The 16,390-nt window shown below is 37.7% G+C and overlaps 1 protein-coding gene across 8 annotated transcripts in view; it reads left to right on the forward strand.

Moving 5' to 3' along the window:
• LOC119653715 (liprin-beta-1) overlaps positions 1–16,390 on the forward strand; it is a 177,341-nt gene that overhangs the window by 131,220 nt on the left and 29,731 nt on the right. For 6 of the 8 annotated variants that reach the window (XM_038058601.1, XM_038058596.1, XM_038058599.1 and 3 more), the window contains exon 2: positions 11,278–11,867. The exons of 1 other annotated variant lie outside the window; for it this stretch is intronic. In XM_038058601.1, coding sequence (XP_037914529.1) covers positions 11,278–11,867 — 590 coding nt within the window. Of the gene's footprint in view, positions 1–2,938; positions 3,439–3,543; positions 3,676–11,277; positions 11,868–16,390 lie in introns of those variants that run through there. One more of the 8 variants, XM_038058597.1, reaches the window with a different exon arrangement.

Genomic DNA, 16,390 nt, shown 5'->3' on the forward strand with positions numbered 1-16,390 from the left:
GCTTCTCCTTAAACAGAGTGGTAAATGATCCACCCGTTGCATGTAAAGGGATTCACAGACTACACTATCTCACCAAATTTCGTGACAATTGGTTTAACCGCACCCGAGTAAATCGGGTGTGACAGACAGACATCCAACCGATTCTAATAAGGTTTTGCTTCGCATAAAACCTTAAAAGGGGCTAGGGAGAAATAGATTCTCCATAAATGGAATTTTAATATTTCATTCGAATATCAATTATTCTCGTTAATTATGACATCAACATCTTGTTTGCATGGCTTAAGATGCAGTTTATTTGCGCGAAATTGATAAGTTTGAACTGCTATAATTTTATTTATATTAGTACAGGGTGCGGCAGCATAACTTCCTTTTTTCAAAACTCAATAAAAACTATTGTATGTATCGGAAAATATTTATTTATTTTTTATAATGTAGGTACATGTCTAAAGTTTTTATTTACATTGTTTTGAAGATCAAATCTGTTAGGTGACGTCCCCCATTCTCCATACATTGCGTAAACCGATTTCTGGCGTTTGTCATGACTCTTGTTAGCTTAGCAGGTGTTATGTTGGCAATTTCTTCTTGGATGTTGGTCTTCAAATCTTGTAGGGTTCTTGCACGGTTCACATAAACACGGGATTTCAAAAAACCCCATAGAAAAAAATCACAAGGGGACAGATCGGGAGAGCGTGCCGGCCATTCCAAATCGCCTCTAATTGAGATAAGGCGCTCTGGAAAGTGTTCCCTCAAAACAGCCATCGATGCTCTTGAAGTGTGTGCTGTTCCACCGTCTTGTTGGAACCAAGTGTGCCCCAAATCCAAATTTTCTAGCCGTGGGAAAAAAAATTGTGTAGCATGTTTACATACCGGTCCGAATTCACTGTCACTGTAACCTCATTTTCCTCATAAAACCAGGGACCAATAATTCCAGCTGAGGAAATTGCACACCACACTGTGACTTTGAGTGAATGCAAAGGCTTTTGATGCAATTCTCGAGGGTTGGTGTCAGCCCAGTAGCGCGTGTTTTATTTGTTAACCGACCCACACAAATGAAAATGGGCTTCATAGCTAAAAAAACAATAGCACCCTCGGAAACGACATCAAGAAGAAGTTCACACGCGTTCATCCGAGAATTGAAGTCTCGTTCTGAAAGTTCCTGCACTATCGCCATCTTATAGGGATGAAAATGAAGATCATCACAAAGAATTCTTCTCACAGAACGATTGGATAGTCCAAGGGCAGATGCGTGTTTGCGCGCAGAACGCCGTGACGATCGCAACATTGACACTCTCACTGCTTCAATGTTCTCAGGTGATCTAACGGGCCGAGGGACTCCAGTTCTTCCTTTTGTTGCACTTGCAGTTTGTCTAAATGTAGTGACCCATGTAACAATTGATTTGCTGTCTGGGACGGGAGCCAACGGGGCTAAATTAAAGCGATTCCGAAATGCACGCTGTGTTGCAATAACCGAACATCCGCTTGAAAAGTAAACCTCAACGGCAAAGGCACGCTCCTCACTATTCCAACGCATGATGGCGACTGAACCGTGTCGGGACAAAACTTTACAGTATCCCCTCTTGAACGAGACCACTAGCGCTCTGCTTTGACATCAACTAACTGAGTGGCGCGCATTTTAGAAAAGGAAGTTATGCTGCCGCATCCTGTATAATAGTCGGATTTTCAAATTTGGTAGCCTTATGCGCAATATTATCCTCTATGCGTGCGTTTGGTACTCCTAGGTCGAACTTAAGGGCTTCCAGTCAAAAAGTTGGTAATAAACTATTAGTAAGTCTATTTGAGCAGATATCGGAATGGAACATATTTTGAAGTCTAGATTTCATATTAATGCATCAGCCTGATTTTTTCGGATTTTTAGGTTGTTTAGTTTCTCAAAAAGAGTCCTGTCACACTTGAAGTGTGCACATTTTAACTCTTTACTTGGGCATTTTGCAATTCATTTCAATCCCATTCTCGAAAAGTAGTAATCGAGATCTTTTATTTGCTACTTCACATATACGATGAAAAATATTGTACATCCCCCCCCCTTGCCTGTATGGAAAAAATTTTACATCCCCCTTTCCTGTATGGGAAGCCCTCCTGTAAACTCTACTTATCTCTGCCACTCACTGTATGCGTGGGGTTTAACCGTTCCCATACGTACACGAAATTTCGTTTGAATCGGTGAAGCCGTTTTAAAGAAAACTGCGTCTGACAGGCAGACAGACGGTGGATCAATCTTAATAAGGTTTTGTTTTACATAAAACCTCCAAAATTGGGTCAATCCATGGCTCGCCTGGAAAGATGATACGTTTTGACATAATAACACTTCACTATCCCATAAAGCTTAAAATGGAATTGTTTTTCGACAAAAACACTTTTCCGGTTTCGTTTTTATCCTTCATCAATAATGAATTCCTAAAAATTGGAAAAGTAAAGAAAGAAGTTAATATTCCTTTAAATAAATAATCAGTGTGATATTTTGACTTCCAATTGAATTGGCAAATTTCTGCAGTAAAGGGAAGCTTTCTATTTGTCATAAATTGGTTAGTTGACATATTATATATTTGCAAACCATGAAAAACAGCTTACACTCCAGCATTACTTATTTTTTAATCTAACTAAAGTATCTAAGTTAATTCAACCAACAGTAACAGTATTGTTTCGAATAAATAATGTTTGGTGTTAATTTAATACTATATTTATAATTGGTTTCATCAAAAGGCACATATTTTATATTAATATAGTCTAAACAACATATCCATATTCCTTTGGTAATATCACGCGGCTTTACTGATGTGTTCCCAGAAGAAATCATTTAAAATCTGTTTCATTTGAGATATCGCATCTGAAAACACTTTTCGCAACTACAAATGAAAACTTATGTTAAAAATATCTCGAGAACCTATCAAAAGACAGCCACAACGTGAAAATGTCTACGGCGTCGCAGCCATTGATTTTGTAGTCATCTCAGTCACAAGTTTGTGAATTATTTCTTTAGGATATTCACTACTTGAGCCTACCTAAACATAGTTTAATCGGTGATTTGTCAGTGCCAATGTAGTTTAAGAGTGAGAAACTGAGTTGCATTATGGACAAAGTGTCCATCTGAATTTTGGAAAAAATGGATAACATAATTGTTGCTATGAAATGTGTCGCCTTGTGAAATCAAATCGACCTACTTTAGCTGTTGTGAATCTTTCGGAAATCTTTTGTCGGAAAAATAATGTTCGGTTGTCTATAGTGAATGATGCGAAATTTTTGAACTGAAAATGGAAAACACCCACTATGACAATAACCACGAAAGAAGCTTTTCGAGTGACGGAACGGAATTTCTTGATATTCCGCTCCCTGAAAAACCAGCTCGTGCCATTGAAATCCAAAATTTAGATATATCCCCCGCGGTGGCGGCTTTATTGTTTTCCCGAGTGGAGAATGCTGGTATGTCGATTGCAGCAATAAATTCTCTTTACGATTTAAATAAAAGGGATTTGTTTTTCAATTGTTCTATAAATTTTCGGAAAAAATACACAACCTGGAACTCAGATGAGAATGAAGTCAATTTTGAGGAAAATAGTAGTTCAGAGTGGGATACAGACACTCCACGAGTAGAGAACCGTTGGTCCACTTCCGAGGAGGAATCATCATTCTATCGAGACGATGCAGCTGCTCACACAAGTAGGAAAAAAGATTTTTTATGTTCTGCGTGTGGATATTACTAAAAGAGGCTTGTTCATGACCTCATTCATTGTAATCTTTTGGATCATTGAAAACAGATGAGTCTTATTCGATTTGAAGTTTCGTGGAAATTATGAGAATATTTCCTGTTCTAATTCTTCAGCATTGAGTGATTAATTATTTATTAGTTCTTTTTATGTTTCTCTCACTTTGGTGGAAATTCGGATATAATCTTGGAAAAGGGAAGTTTACATCATGATTAAAGTCTGAGCTTTAGAAAATCACTTAAACGTATTGAATCAGATGTCATAATTTTCCATGCATATTACAACAATAAACAAAATCTCCTCTCCTAAATCATTCTTTTTAGATATTGTTCTGTATTATACCAAAGGAAGGAAACGGACCCTGACAATTCCAGGAACCACTAGACATTTTTCAGGCAAAAATACTCTGCAATTGCTCATACAAAATGCAAAACTCTTATGTCCAAAAGCTGAGTCTAGAAATGTGACGCAAAATGTTTGGCTGACTCCAAACTTCGTTTTTGAATTGCCGGATAGACACGACCATGAATTTTCTAAAACATTGTTCGAGGCTACGCTCTGCATATACTTTTATTTATCTCCCTAGAATTGTAATTGTACCAAATCTTTTGTTTTTTATTGCTCCTATTTTTTAATGAAATGTTGGCCTTCGAATTGTCAACGTGGTAAATAGGAAGAAGAGTCAAAATCCTTTGGAAATTTCTAATCACGCTATCAGTGTTTATTTTTACTTTCGGTTCATTCGCAGCACTATATTCAGTCGCCTGACGTCTGGATTCCGTGACATACTCATAAACCCACGTCTCATCACCAGTAATGATGGCAATTGATTCCGTCATGTGTTTTGTCATCCCCATTAACCCTTAAAGATGCTCAATGCGGGAGCTACACCTATGCGCCATCGTTGTCGACAACCTTGTATACGTCCTCTATGGATATCAGGTTTATGTGGGGCATAGTGCGTTAATCCCATCTACGTGCCATCGGTGTCGACCCTCGATAATGTGCTTCAGCTCCCCCACGACTTTCTGAGCAACTTGGGCTCCTCACCTACTTCTCCGCACTATGTAGCCCAAGGGTGAACCGTCCGTCGGCCATAAGTTCCATTGCTTGGTATAACTCCACACCGATATTACACGGTAACACAAATAACGGTCATCAAGATTTGCACCATAAAAAATATATTCATTTAAAAAAAACTGGCAACAAATAATGATAAAATAAACCACTATTGACAGCAAATTCAGCCGTTTCCGAAAAGACCAGCAGCAATCAAGAGCGTCATATGTTTTGCAAAATTGTTGACAAAGCCACCCAGCTCTTCTTGAGAGAGAGCGATGGCTACGGCAACTGCCAAATTAGATGCACGGGGTAGTCTATTAGATTAAAATAGGGCGAGTAGGGAGGCTATTTGGCAGATCTGATCAAATTTGGGAAATGGGCCTTCCACTAGTCTTGCTAGAGAGCTGCTTGGCTCACGGAAGTTGAACGGCTTTGAAATTTCTTGATCCTCGAAAACGAATTCTGTTTTTCCGCTGATACGATTTCCGACCTAGACAATGATCGACCATGGATTAGCGTGATGTATGACGATGACCAACGTTTGGGAAGCCTTTGCGGGTCGAATTCCATCATTTGATTCTACACGTGCTCGATGAAGAAAAGCCTGTTGTGTGTAAAGACGATCCTCTTCCAATGCAGAGGTGTGTTTCGATGAAATAAGAGTTTGCTTCCTTCGAGCCGTCTGCCTCTCTGAGAAGTTACGCTTGATTTAGTTTGTACGGCTTGCAGTGCAGATAATTTCTGACTGCATACAGACTCAGTTTCTGGGTGGTTTTTCACATGGATACCCTGAAACCCTCGACCATCGCGACCAAGCACCAGGTAAATGTCAAATAAACCACACAGTTGCGCCTTTTAAGTGCGTCCAAATTTCAAATTTGTGATTTTGATGTGACATTTAAAAATTAACTAAGATATTAAGATATACTTGTCGACGCTATTGTTTTTAAGGTTTTATTTGCAATCGGTTCAATGTCTGTCTGTCTGTCTTTTTTTTTGAGGAGGTCGAAATCTTCAAAAGAATCTGGCCTGGGCACGCCAGAATGTGGGATTTTTACCCACTAAAACCACCCCCGACTCCCCCTAACCCGTGGAACCACCTTTAGGTATTACATCACGGGGCGGAGTTAGCTTACTTTAGCCAGGTCTCCTTTCGTCTACCCGCAGGGTTCGTAACCGCGTCTTCCTCATTTCTTCTGCTTTTCGCAGTTTATCTTGGATTACAGCGATCACGGAATTGATCGCACCCCAGTCTTCCTGACAGGCTACCATTCTCCGGGCAAAATTTCCTCCTTTCCTCCCTTTCCTGTCATTTCTATGGAACTGTAAACAAACAAAACAGCTACTGGGCTGACCCCAACACTCGAAATTGCATCAAACACGTTTGCATTCTCCTAAAGTTACACACAGTTTGCATAGTTAGAATCACACTGACAGTGAATTTAGACCGGTATGTAAAGCGGTTACAGCAATTTTTTCTCTACGGTTCCAACAAAACGATGCAACGGCACCCACTTCACGGGCATCGATGGCTGTTTTGAGGGAACACAGCCTCACCTCAATTAGAGGCGATTCGGAGTAGACGACCCGCTCGCCCGATTTACCCCCTTATAATTTTTTCCTATGAGTTATTTTGGAAACCAGAAGCTCCAAGAACCCTACAAGATTTGAAGATCAACATCCACATGATTTATTGACAAGAGCCATGACAAACGCAGATATCGATGGGGGACGTCACCTAGTTCACTTGATCTCCGAAACATTGTAAAAAAACAACCATTTTGTGATTCGTACAATTGATTTTATCAGGTTTGAAAAAAGGAATGGTAACTTTTGAAAATATGAAGCGAAATTTGCTTGGTCGCAATACAATTAATTGTGAAGATATCGAAATGTAACCGATAGTTTTGGGAATTTTGAGTTTCTAGCAAGTAGTTGGGACACCATTTCTGTTAACTGCTTGAAAAAATCTGTTTGGCAGTCAATTAATTAACTTTCGAAGTATGTTGCTAACATAATCCAAACACTTTCGCAAAATTGCCATTTTTAAGTCCATTTCTGCTGAATACTTCAGATCGATTCGATGTCTGTCTGTCACACCCGATTTATTCGGAAGCGGCTGGATTGATTGCCACAAAAATTTGTGGGAGTGTGTGGTCTGGTGTTTCCTTTATATACAGCAAGTGGCGCCATTTTGTATTAAGTTTAAGGGGGCTCCCATGTGAATGGAGGGTGCAAAATTTTTTTCACAGAATGTGGCCATGTGGGATACCAAATGAAAGGGCTCAATTAATACTTTTCAAAACTCATATTTGATATCGAGTGAAACGCAGGGGAGTGAGGGTTCAAAATATGACCCCCAAAAATGTAACAGGTCTCGTTATCAGAACCTATCAAACCGAAAAATCCGAAAAAAATCACAGTGGTGTATCTACATTTATGACGGACAGACAGGACCGTGGAGAGAAAATTATGTGGGACTCTCTATTATACTGTTATCGTATGTTACTTCGTTATGTGGAGGGTATTTTGGGGGAGTGTCTATCTCAGTCTAATCTGTGATTCAACTGTTAAGAGGGCATCTATAAGGTTGACTTCGGAAGTGACCTGGGAATGAAAATCCTGAGCGACTTTTCTAGAATTCAGTTAACTTTATTTTTGCGTTCCAGTTAATATCTGTGTTAATTCCAGGCATAAAGTGCTCTTAGCAATATGAATATGAGGTCCTGCCGTTGAGAATATATCACCATCCTCCCGCTTCAATGATAATATAATAATCCATATTCGATCAGAGCCTTGAAGTGCGTTAGAGCACTTCATTCAAGACCGTAACGGTACACTACAGAATAGCCTGTAGGAGATAATGTGGTGAGAGTTGCACTCGATCGAGATTATTACCCTGATTTGACTCAGGTACTTATTCACAGCTGAGTCGACTGGTATCCGACGTCAAATCACGATACAAATTCCACTGCCACCAGTAAGACTTAAACCGCGACCTTCCGTACGATAGCCTTGTGCTCTAACCACTCAGCTATCCGGACCCGCTTCAAGCAAAGCGATTAGTGCTCTTTTATATGCTTTCGTGAGGTATAAGGATAAGGACTGCACAGAGAAAATTCGGACCTGAAGTGAATACGGACCCTTCTGTATTGTCAAGCAAACTGGGTCGTTTTAAAGTTTTTTTTCAAGACTTTTGAGAAATCTTCACGCTCGGGGAGAATCAACCCTTCCCCCCTCATCGCTCGCCGCGCTTCACGAAGGACTAAATGGAATACATATAATTTCACTGCGAAGAGAAGTGTGACAACTGTAAAATATGTTTGTCAAATTTGAAAGCAGGGTAGATTAAAATCAATTAGCCTTATTAGAATTTATAGGTTTCAACTGGTTGAAAACGATAACCGTGTTAGAGGAAGTTTGACTTGAGCTTTTTTTCGGAGACCATGCTCTAGTCAGGATTACACCTACGAGCGAAAGTGTCATCAGTTTTCCCAAGTCAACTATAAACACTTGGTAAAGCTTTTAAAGAGTTTGTAGGAACAAATAAAAATTTTTGCAATTATCGGTATCCTTAAATAAAATGTGAAAAATCGAATTACCTATCATTTTGAAGCATGTTAGAGCACCTCATTTCGAGACTCTTGGAGGCAATGCGGTCTGTACTGCGCTTGTTCGGAATTATTGTTTCCATTTGACTCCGACTCACATTCACAACTGAGTCGATTGATATCCTACATCCGCCCTATGGTAGAAATCGTTTTGCTACCATTGGAATGCGAACCGCGATCTTCTTAGTGTGAAAATGTAAACTCTAACTATTACGCCATCGGGATATTGCCAAACGAATATATAGCAGCCTAAAGTTGGCTTCTCTAAATCAGGTATTTCAGGTTAGCCCGTCTAAATTACACTCTGATATAAATAAATAAGTAATTTAAAGCCTTAAACGCAAAGGAAAAGAAAATTTCATCAGAAAGTATTCTTTTGACAAACCAAAGGTTCTACCAGAAACTGTGACACGAATTTTGCGGATATTTAAGATATCTCGAAATATAAGTAACATTTCCAGCAAGCTATTGACGATAGCATTGAGACCTACAATATTTACAAGTCTGGAACCAATGAAGTGAAAGGCTAGTAGCATCCACACCTAGCTTAATTACAGAATACAATAAAACGCACTTGGTTGGCTTTTTGCTTACTTTTAGGGATGTAGGCAAAGGACCTTGAAATCTTGCTATTTTCGTTTTTATTGTGAACAGAATTCACGTCTTAAGTCTCATCGCCTTGAATAGGCTGGCATTTGGAAATGAAGATAAAATGCTAGTTCGAAAAAATAGTAGCTCGAGGAACGCAGTATTCTGAGCTAGGGTACATGTTTGGATATTATCAGCAATGGTAAGCATAAGTGTTATTGTGTACAAAATAAATCGAATGAGGAGCTAAATAGTCTATAAGACTACATGTGTAAGATTTACTAAATGAAAGAGGCTAAGTATATCTCCTCAAACTGACGAAATTGAATGCCATCCTCATCTTTTTTCAATTCCAAATAACCTGATTTTCAATCCGACGTAGAAAGTTACTTAGACCAGTGAATGCCTCCACATTATGCCCTTGTAAAGGTGATCCTAACGAGAGTCAGCCGTGCGCCAGGACAATACACCCCAGGTGGATTTCGGTAGCTCCAATTCAAAGCAAGGATTAGTAAATATAGTCAAAATTGTTCAAGGACATAGAAGATACTATCTGACTGGGCATGCCTGCCAGAAGTTGGCTTGTTAGAATCGGATTTTCTACCTCTCTTCGACTGGAGTAGGTTTTCAAATCATTGCCTACCGTGGCACACTATGGTTTTAACGTCAGCTTTTAGATTCTTTTCCGTCTACTTCGGTGTTCAGGCCGATTTTAGGCTATCAATTATGATCCGCTCTTATTGGCTTGACCTTACCCCAACTTCTCTACATGCCTTCATTCAGGTGCCAGGCTGATATTCGCACTAATATATATTCGGAAAAAAAGCCTGAGGTGGAAATTATTCGTGATCCTCCTTAATTATCCCTTTTTTCATCCAAATTTTTATTCCGAGCCCACAAGAAAATTCGGGGTCTGGGAGTAATTCTTCCCCCCTTTTCATCCTTTCATCAGGCAAACGGATAGACCGACAACGAACCAATTTGAAGTAGATTTTGTTTTATACAGAATCTTATAAACAACAAGAAAAAAATCAATCGCGTAACCGTGTATTTCGAGTTGAGATGGGAAGAGGCCTCTGAATCGAGTAGTTTCATCATATTGTTTATTTAAAGCTAGCGATGAAATCGACTTATGTTCACATAATTTTTGTAACGTTAAGTTTAACCTCACTTACATCACATTTACTTCATGTTAACCCAGATAGAGTTAGCTTTGGAATAATGTTGCAACTTTAAAAAAACCTCTTCCTGTTACTTTTCTTTTCTGTAACCAAAATATTAGTTTACATTCGAGGTGTCTTTAAAGAAGGTGGGAACTGTGAATGCCCAGACATGCAGTGAATAATATCCTACTACGTTGAGATTTAAGGGGGGGTCCCATACAAGTAAGAGGGGGGTGTAAACATTTTTTTCACCGAATGTAGTCATGTGGGGCATCAAATGAAAGGTCTCGATTAGTACTTTTCGAAGCCGGTCTTAGTTTTGAGATTTGTTAGAAAGGCAGGGAGTGGGACGGATGGGAAGTGATGATTTCTGTAACGGACCCATTCTCAGAAACTACCCAACCGAAAAATCTGAAAAAATTCATGAAGCTCTCTATATGGTGGGTATATCGATATCTGTTCAAATTAAGTTAATAATAGTATATTACCATATTTTTGGGGAAATTGAGTAAAACCCCCCTTAAGTTTATCCCAGAGTTATAATAGGTAGTAGTAGTGGTAGTAGTATAAAATATAATATGAAGCATATTATCCCCAAGTTTGACCAAAATCACACTATTAGTAACGAAGTTACAGTATCTCAAAGTTGACTTTATGGTGTAAATTTACTGCAACTATATATCAATATCACACTAAAGTGGGTAGTCAGACATGCTAAATGCATATACATAACGGACTACGTACAAATGGGATAGTTCTACACTCAAACAAACAACAAGCAAACAAAACCTTTCATACCTGAAGCAATTTCTCGTCTCGTATTAATGAAAATCATCAAAATTGATTGATACAAGTTATAAAATAAATCAAAATTAATTTCGATTTAATTGTATATAATAAAGGACTGATTTATGACTACTGCATCGTATTGTTATATAAGCGAATATAAACTTGAAATTAAAAGAACAGGAAATTTCTCTTTTTATTCATCTGGCCAATAATAATATAATATAATATATTTATTACATATTGGGAAAGCCTCTAAAGCATATGTGTGAACTTTCGACTACATTTATCATCTCAATTGATCCATTCGTTTGATTGTTCGTAATACATTTAAATTCTAATTAGACGATTCGACATGCTGTGATGAAGACTTCACATGGGTTCGTTCCGAAAATACAGTTATTGAGAAGCACCCGCTGCAATCATCGCCATCCTCCAAGAACGCGAGCAAACCACCACGACCAGGTGGGGCTAGTCTAGATCGTAGACGGCAAACTCAGAGTAGCCGACATGATCGTGATCACAAAAGCCGTAGCACACATTTAGTTCGAGAAAAGTGTATGTCAGGTGATCTGAAGGAAAGCCATCATGCGCGGGAAAATCGCAAGGAAGCCGGATATCACAGTGAATCTTACATAAATCATTATAGGCGGGGTTCGCCTGGATTTTGGGAGTTCCCACCACCTCCAGCTTTCCCTTATCCAGGATTCGATCTGCATCATCTCTATGGCTATCATTCCAGTCGCGATGATCTTCGCATGTTTGACTATCATCGCAGACATGACTTTTTCCGGTATGGAAGCAATGGAGCACTTCCGATCAGCTCGTCGCAAGAATTATATCATGGGGGTGGTGGTTGTTGCAATAGATATCCACAACCCCCATCGACATGTTGCTCATGCGATCACAAAATGAATTTCTGCAGTGGAAATCAGGTCGGTCGTTTTTGTCACTGAAGAAAGCATGTGGTTTCATTGTTACTAACAAAGTTGCAATCGTTTTAGTTTATTTAACACGAGTTTATTTTGTGTGGGATTAAAGTGTTTGTTGCCTTCCTGGCACTAATATGCTAAATAGATGTGAATAAGGAAATAAGTTCTTGCCATCAAAGTCAATATCAAAGCAAATGCAAATTTTCACAAATTAAAATAAAATTCTGGAATTAAGGTTCCTAGTGTGATTCTCATCAAATCAAAATTGACGATTCGTATTCCTAATTTTTCTTTTTGCGTGGACTTTCGGGTCGGCAATGACATAGATCATGTCAAACGATGAACTCTGTTTTGAGTTTCAGTATAAAGGAAAAATGAATATTCCACTCATGGTGATTCCACCTGATTTAGCTCTGGTGTCACAGTGCCTAGAAGAACCATTATTAACCAAGGAGACTTTACTATTTTTATTTAATAATAAATTTGAGACTACATTTTTCAAAGGGTAAGAGATCTCTTTCTCAGGAATAATCCAAATAAGATTGAAAAATCAGAAATTATGATAATTCGAGATTTGTTTCAATGTTAATAACATTATAGTGAATTTGTACTTCACGTTTCAGAACTCCACAATTTGATTTTATCTTTTACAGATCTTTCTTCCATGGAAAATATGAATAACTTTTGCCAAACTAACTTTAGGTTAGACTTAATATTTATTTGTCACATCCATTTTATTCGCAAACGGTCACACCTACTGACATGGAATTTGATGGATATACAGTATGGTGTAAAAATAGTTGTTACATTTTCTATATTAAATTAGTAAATACTTTATTTTTTCAACTAACAAAGCGTAACATTACATAAAATCAAACAAAAAGCAATATTTTCACTTTGGTTCTTCATAAAAGTTAATACGTCTTATCAAGGGATATTATACCAGTTTTGCACCTTTGGTGATTAGGAAATTCAGTACTTAGTGAAATACCCCTTTGCTCTTTTCAAATGCTTTATCCTATTTGGAATAGAATCATGGAGTTTGAAAACATGTTCTGGTGATATCGATTACCATGCATCCAGTATGCTGTCAGGCAATTTACAGGATGCAATCCCATTCCTTTCCAGTCAAAAAGCCGCCACAATGCTCCCACATTTCCTCAACTGTAAGTAGATGCACTTCTCAAAGCGGCCTTCCTCAACGCCATACCTTGTCATCTAATTGATTTCATAAGAACAAATTACTTTAAAATTGTAAAATAATAGTAAAGGCTGAATTTTCCAACCTATCATCGGATAGAATGAAGACTTTATGGGGGAGGGGAGTGATGGCCCCTTAAAGTGTTGTTTCTAAATAATATGGTTAATTTTGAATTTTTAATCCAAACCCCAAAGGATGGGAAGAGCACGTGGGAGGAAAGAGAATACCCCTTCTCTCTAACTCCGTTAATAAAACGCGGAAACCAAACGCCTCAAAAATGTAATGTAATATTCTTTTTTTTAATTACCTTTTTTAATTCAGACCGATTTTTTCGGGTCCTCGCTGCACTGTATATCGGCTAAATTTTATTTCGACGACGCCAGGTACTTCATTTAGGCCTTCCATAGGCCCGGTACTCAGCAAATGGGCTGATGGGTAACAAGTTACGAGCTTCTCCGGGGTTGATTTTGCTAGCTCTTCGGCCTTTTTGTGGTCTTTGAGTTATTTGAGTTACTTTCTGCGTTTTTAGTACCCTTTGCATAAATGACTTTAATTTTCAAAATTTCTGTCATTTCGCGGCTTTTTTCCTCATTTTGGATTTGAACCAATATATCTTTGATAACAGAAATTTTTTTTACGCATTGTCACAAGAATAGATATTAGCCGCATTGCAATTTTCCGACGAAATTTAGGTACCGTTATCATGATTACAAAGTTTTGGTGCAAAAGTGGTCCAATGAACCATTCACGTATTTTTTGGAAAATTCAGAAAATCAATTGTCATATATTCTGTGTGTGGCATTATAGCCACAAAAAATATAACGTGCAATCTTTGTGCATAAAATGTAAATTTAGTGCACTCTAAACTGTTCGTCGGGGTCGGGGTCATCTTTTTGCGGGGGTGGTCTTTCCATGTTGTGCGCCAATCAGGTTTGAATTACGAACACGTGCTAACTGAAATATAGTTTTCAATTAATTTTAATGCTATCACAGTTGCTGATAAGATCTTCATTTTCAAATTGATTGAGGGATTGATCGCTGTTTATTACGTTCTGCTAATTTTTCATTGTACACTGTATATAGGGTTAGCATTTCATCCTTTTTCAGATCCTCGTAATGTTTTCAAATTTTATCATTACTCGATCTGTGTTATTTTTGTTTATAAATCGCCAAAGTTCTCTGTCCGTTACAAGCAGTTATCACAGAAATGGTTACATCTATTTACATGGAATTTGATGAGAAGTTCGGAACTGTGAACCCCCATGCATGGAGTGTGTATCATGATTCTTCGTTGAATTTTAGGGAAGTCCTCATATACGCAAAAGGTGGATGTGGTTTTCACCAAATCTACGCATGTGGGGTATGAAATGAAAAATTTCTTTTAGTACTTTCCGGAACAGTTTTCTCAGTTTTAAAGAAGTTATAAAGAAGGAGCCGGGGGTAAGGAACCTGAAACTACTCAACTCAGAAATCTGGACTGCTCATACATAGTATAATAATATATCTTTTACTTCTAATATAGCGACAGACATCAACTTGATGGTATTTACAACTTGCAACAAAATAAATCGCGATTGCGAAATAGAAAAAAACAAGTCGAAATATCGGAAGCTGAACACTTCGGATATAAAGGTTTTGTGTTCATCTTGTGTAAGAAATTTTCGATGCACGATTTCTCATTCGAACATACCTCTAATTCAAAATATTCTTTGATATATATTATATATGTATTTACAAACTCCAACTCCGCCGTTCATATGAGTTCCTTTTATATAATGATGACGTCATAAACTTTTTAACAGTGAAATACACAATTTTGATTTTTTCAAACTTCCCAAATTATGTACCATACTATTGCTTATAAACCTACCGAATTTTGCACTTCTAGCATGGACTTAATATAATATACTGCCATTAACTTTATTTGAGGGGGGATGTCATTTTGAGGCCTGGATTTCGTATGGATACACCATTCTGAATTTTTTCAGGTTTTTGGTTGGATTCTAAAAATGAGATCTGTTTCCCTTTCTTATTCTCATTCATTTTGAACCTTCACTCCCCTATGTTTCAATTTATGCCTTTCACATTCATAGGAAGCCCCCATTCAAACTCAATACAAAATGGCTGCTATATGTAACGGGATTTATAGACCACATGTTCTCAGCAAATTTCGACAATTGGTTCAGTCGTTTCCGAATAAATCGGCTGTAACCGACAAACATTGAATCAATTCTAATAATGCTTTGTTTTACACAAAACTTTCAGAACTGTAAAAAATCATTATGGTGATCCTAAATGAAATCTGGGTCTCAAAATATCATCCGACATCTGAACAAATAAAGTTGATATTACTACATTTCAAAAATTAGCGGTGTAGTGGGTAGCAAGCGTTTTTTATAGAAAAACTAACTATATCGCGGATAGGAAATAGATCAAATATGTTTAAGTTTATTATAACTATGTACAAGTTCTGATATAGGAATAGTGATTCCTTCAAAACTATATGCTCACACATAACCATTATCCTTCTTCCAAACTGTGTTATCTCACATAGAAGGTGAGCAAGTTTCCGCAAATGAAGGAAATATGATTCTGCGAAATTTCTCCCTTCATTTGAAGCGAATCACTTTGTTCCATTTCATAATATGTTTGCATAAGTCATTACGAACAATATTAGCTATATTATGCATCGATCTTATTTCATTGAAAACGTCACCATGTGTTCTGTCACTCATCCTCACTCTGCAAAATGAAGTTTATGGCAAGCAAATTTCTTGCTTGTTTCGATGCATTTGAATATCTGACTTCCCGATTGTATTCAACTAGCGACAATATCTTGGCAAATAATGACGTGTCATAGTTTTTCCTTGATTTCAGCCAAACGGGCTGACTATTTTTAGTCTGTGAAACTGGAGCTATAGATTCGTTTTATGATTCAATATGTATGAACCGTTAAGCAGCTATGCATTGTGGAACCCGAATGCAAGTGACATTTTTCCAATCTCGGCAGGCAAGAAAGCTTTTACTCTAATTGTCTTTTCAGTTATTTATAAATAAGAGAATGGCGCACGAATAGAAAAGAAAGTCATAGTTCACTGATCTGCGAAATCAGAAAATCAATATAATGGCGCTGGAAATAGACGAGAATTACGTAACAATTTTGTATATGATAAGAGATAGATATACTACAGTTTAAAGTTCGACTAAAAATTGAGTGAGTATCTAGGAGAAACAAAGGTCTGTTATAACATTCAATTTTCAGTTCAGCTTGTCATTAATTCATCCATGGATGAATAAATTTCATAAAACAGTTCAAGTGGTTGAA

Source organism: Hermetia illucens, chromosome 4 (genome assembly GCF_905115235.1).
Source record: "Hermetia illucens chromosome 4, iHerIll2.2.curated.20191125, whole genome shotgun sequence".
Classification (NCBI taxonomy): Eukaryota; Metazoa; Arthropoda; class Insecta; order Diptera; family Stratiomyidae; genus Hermetia; species Hermetia illucens.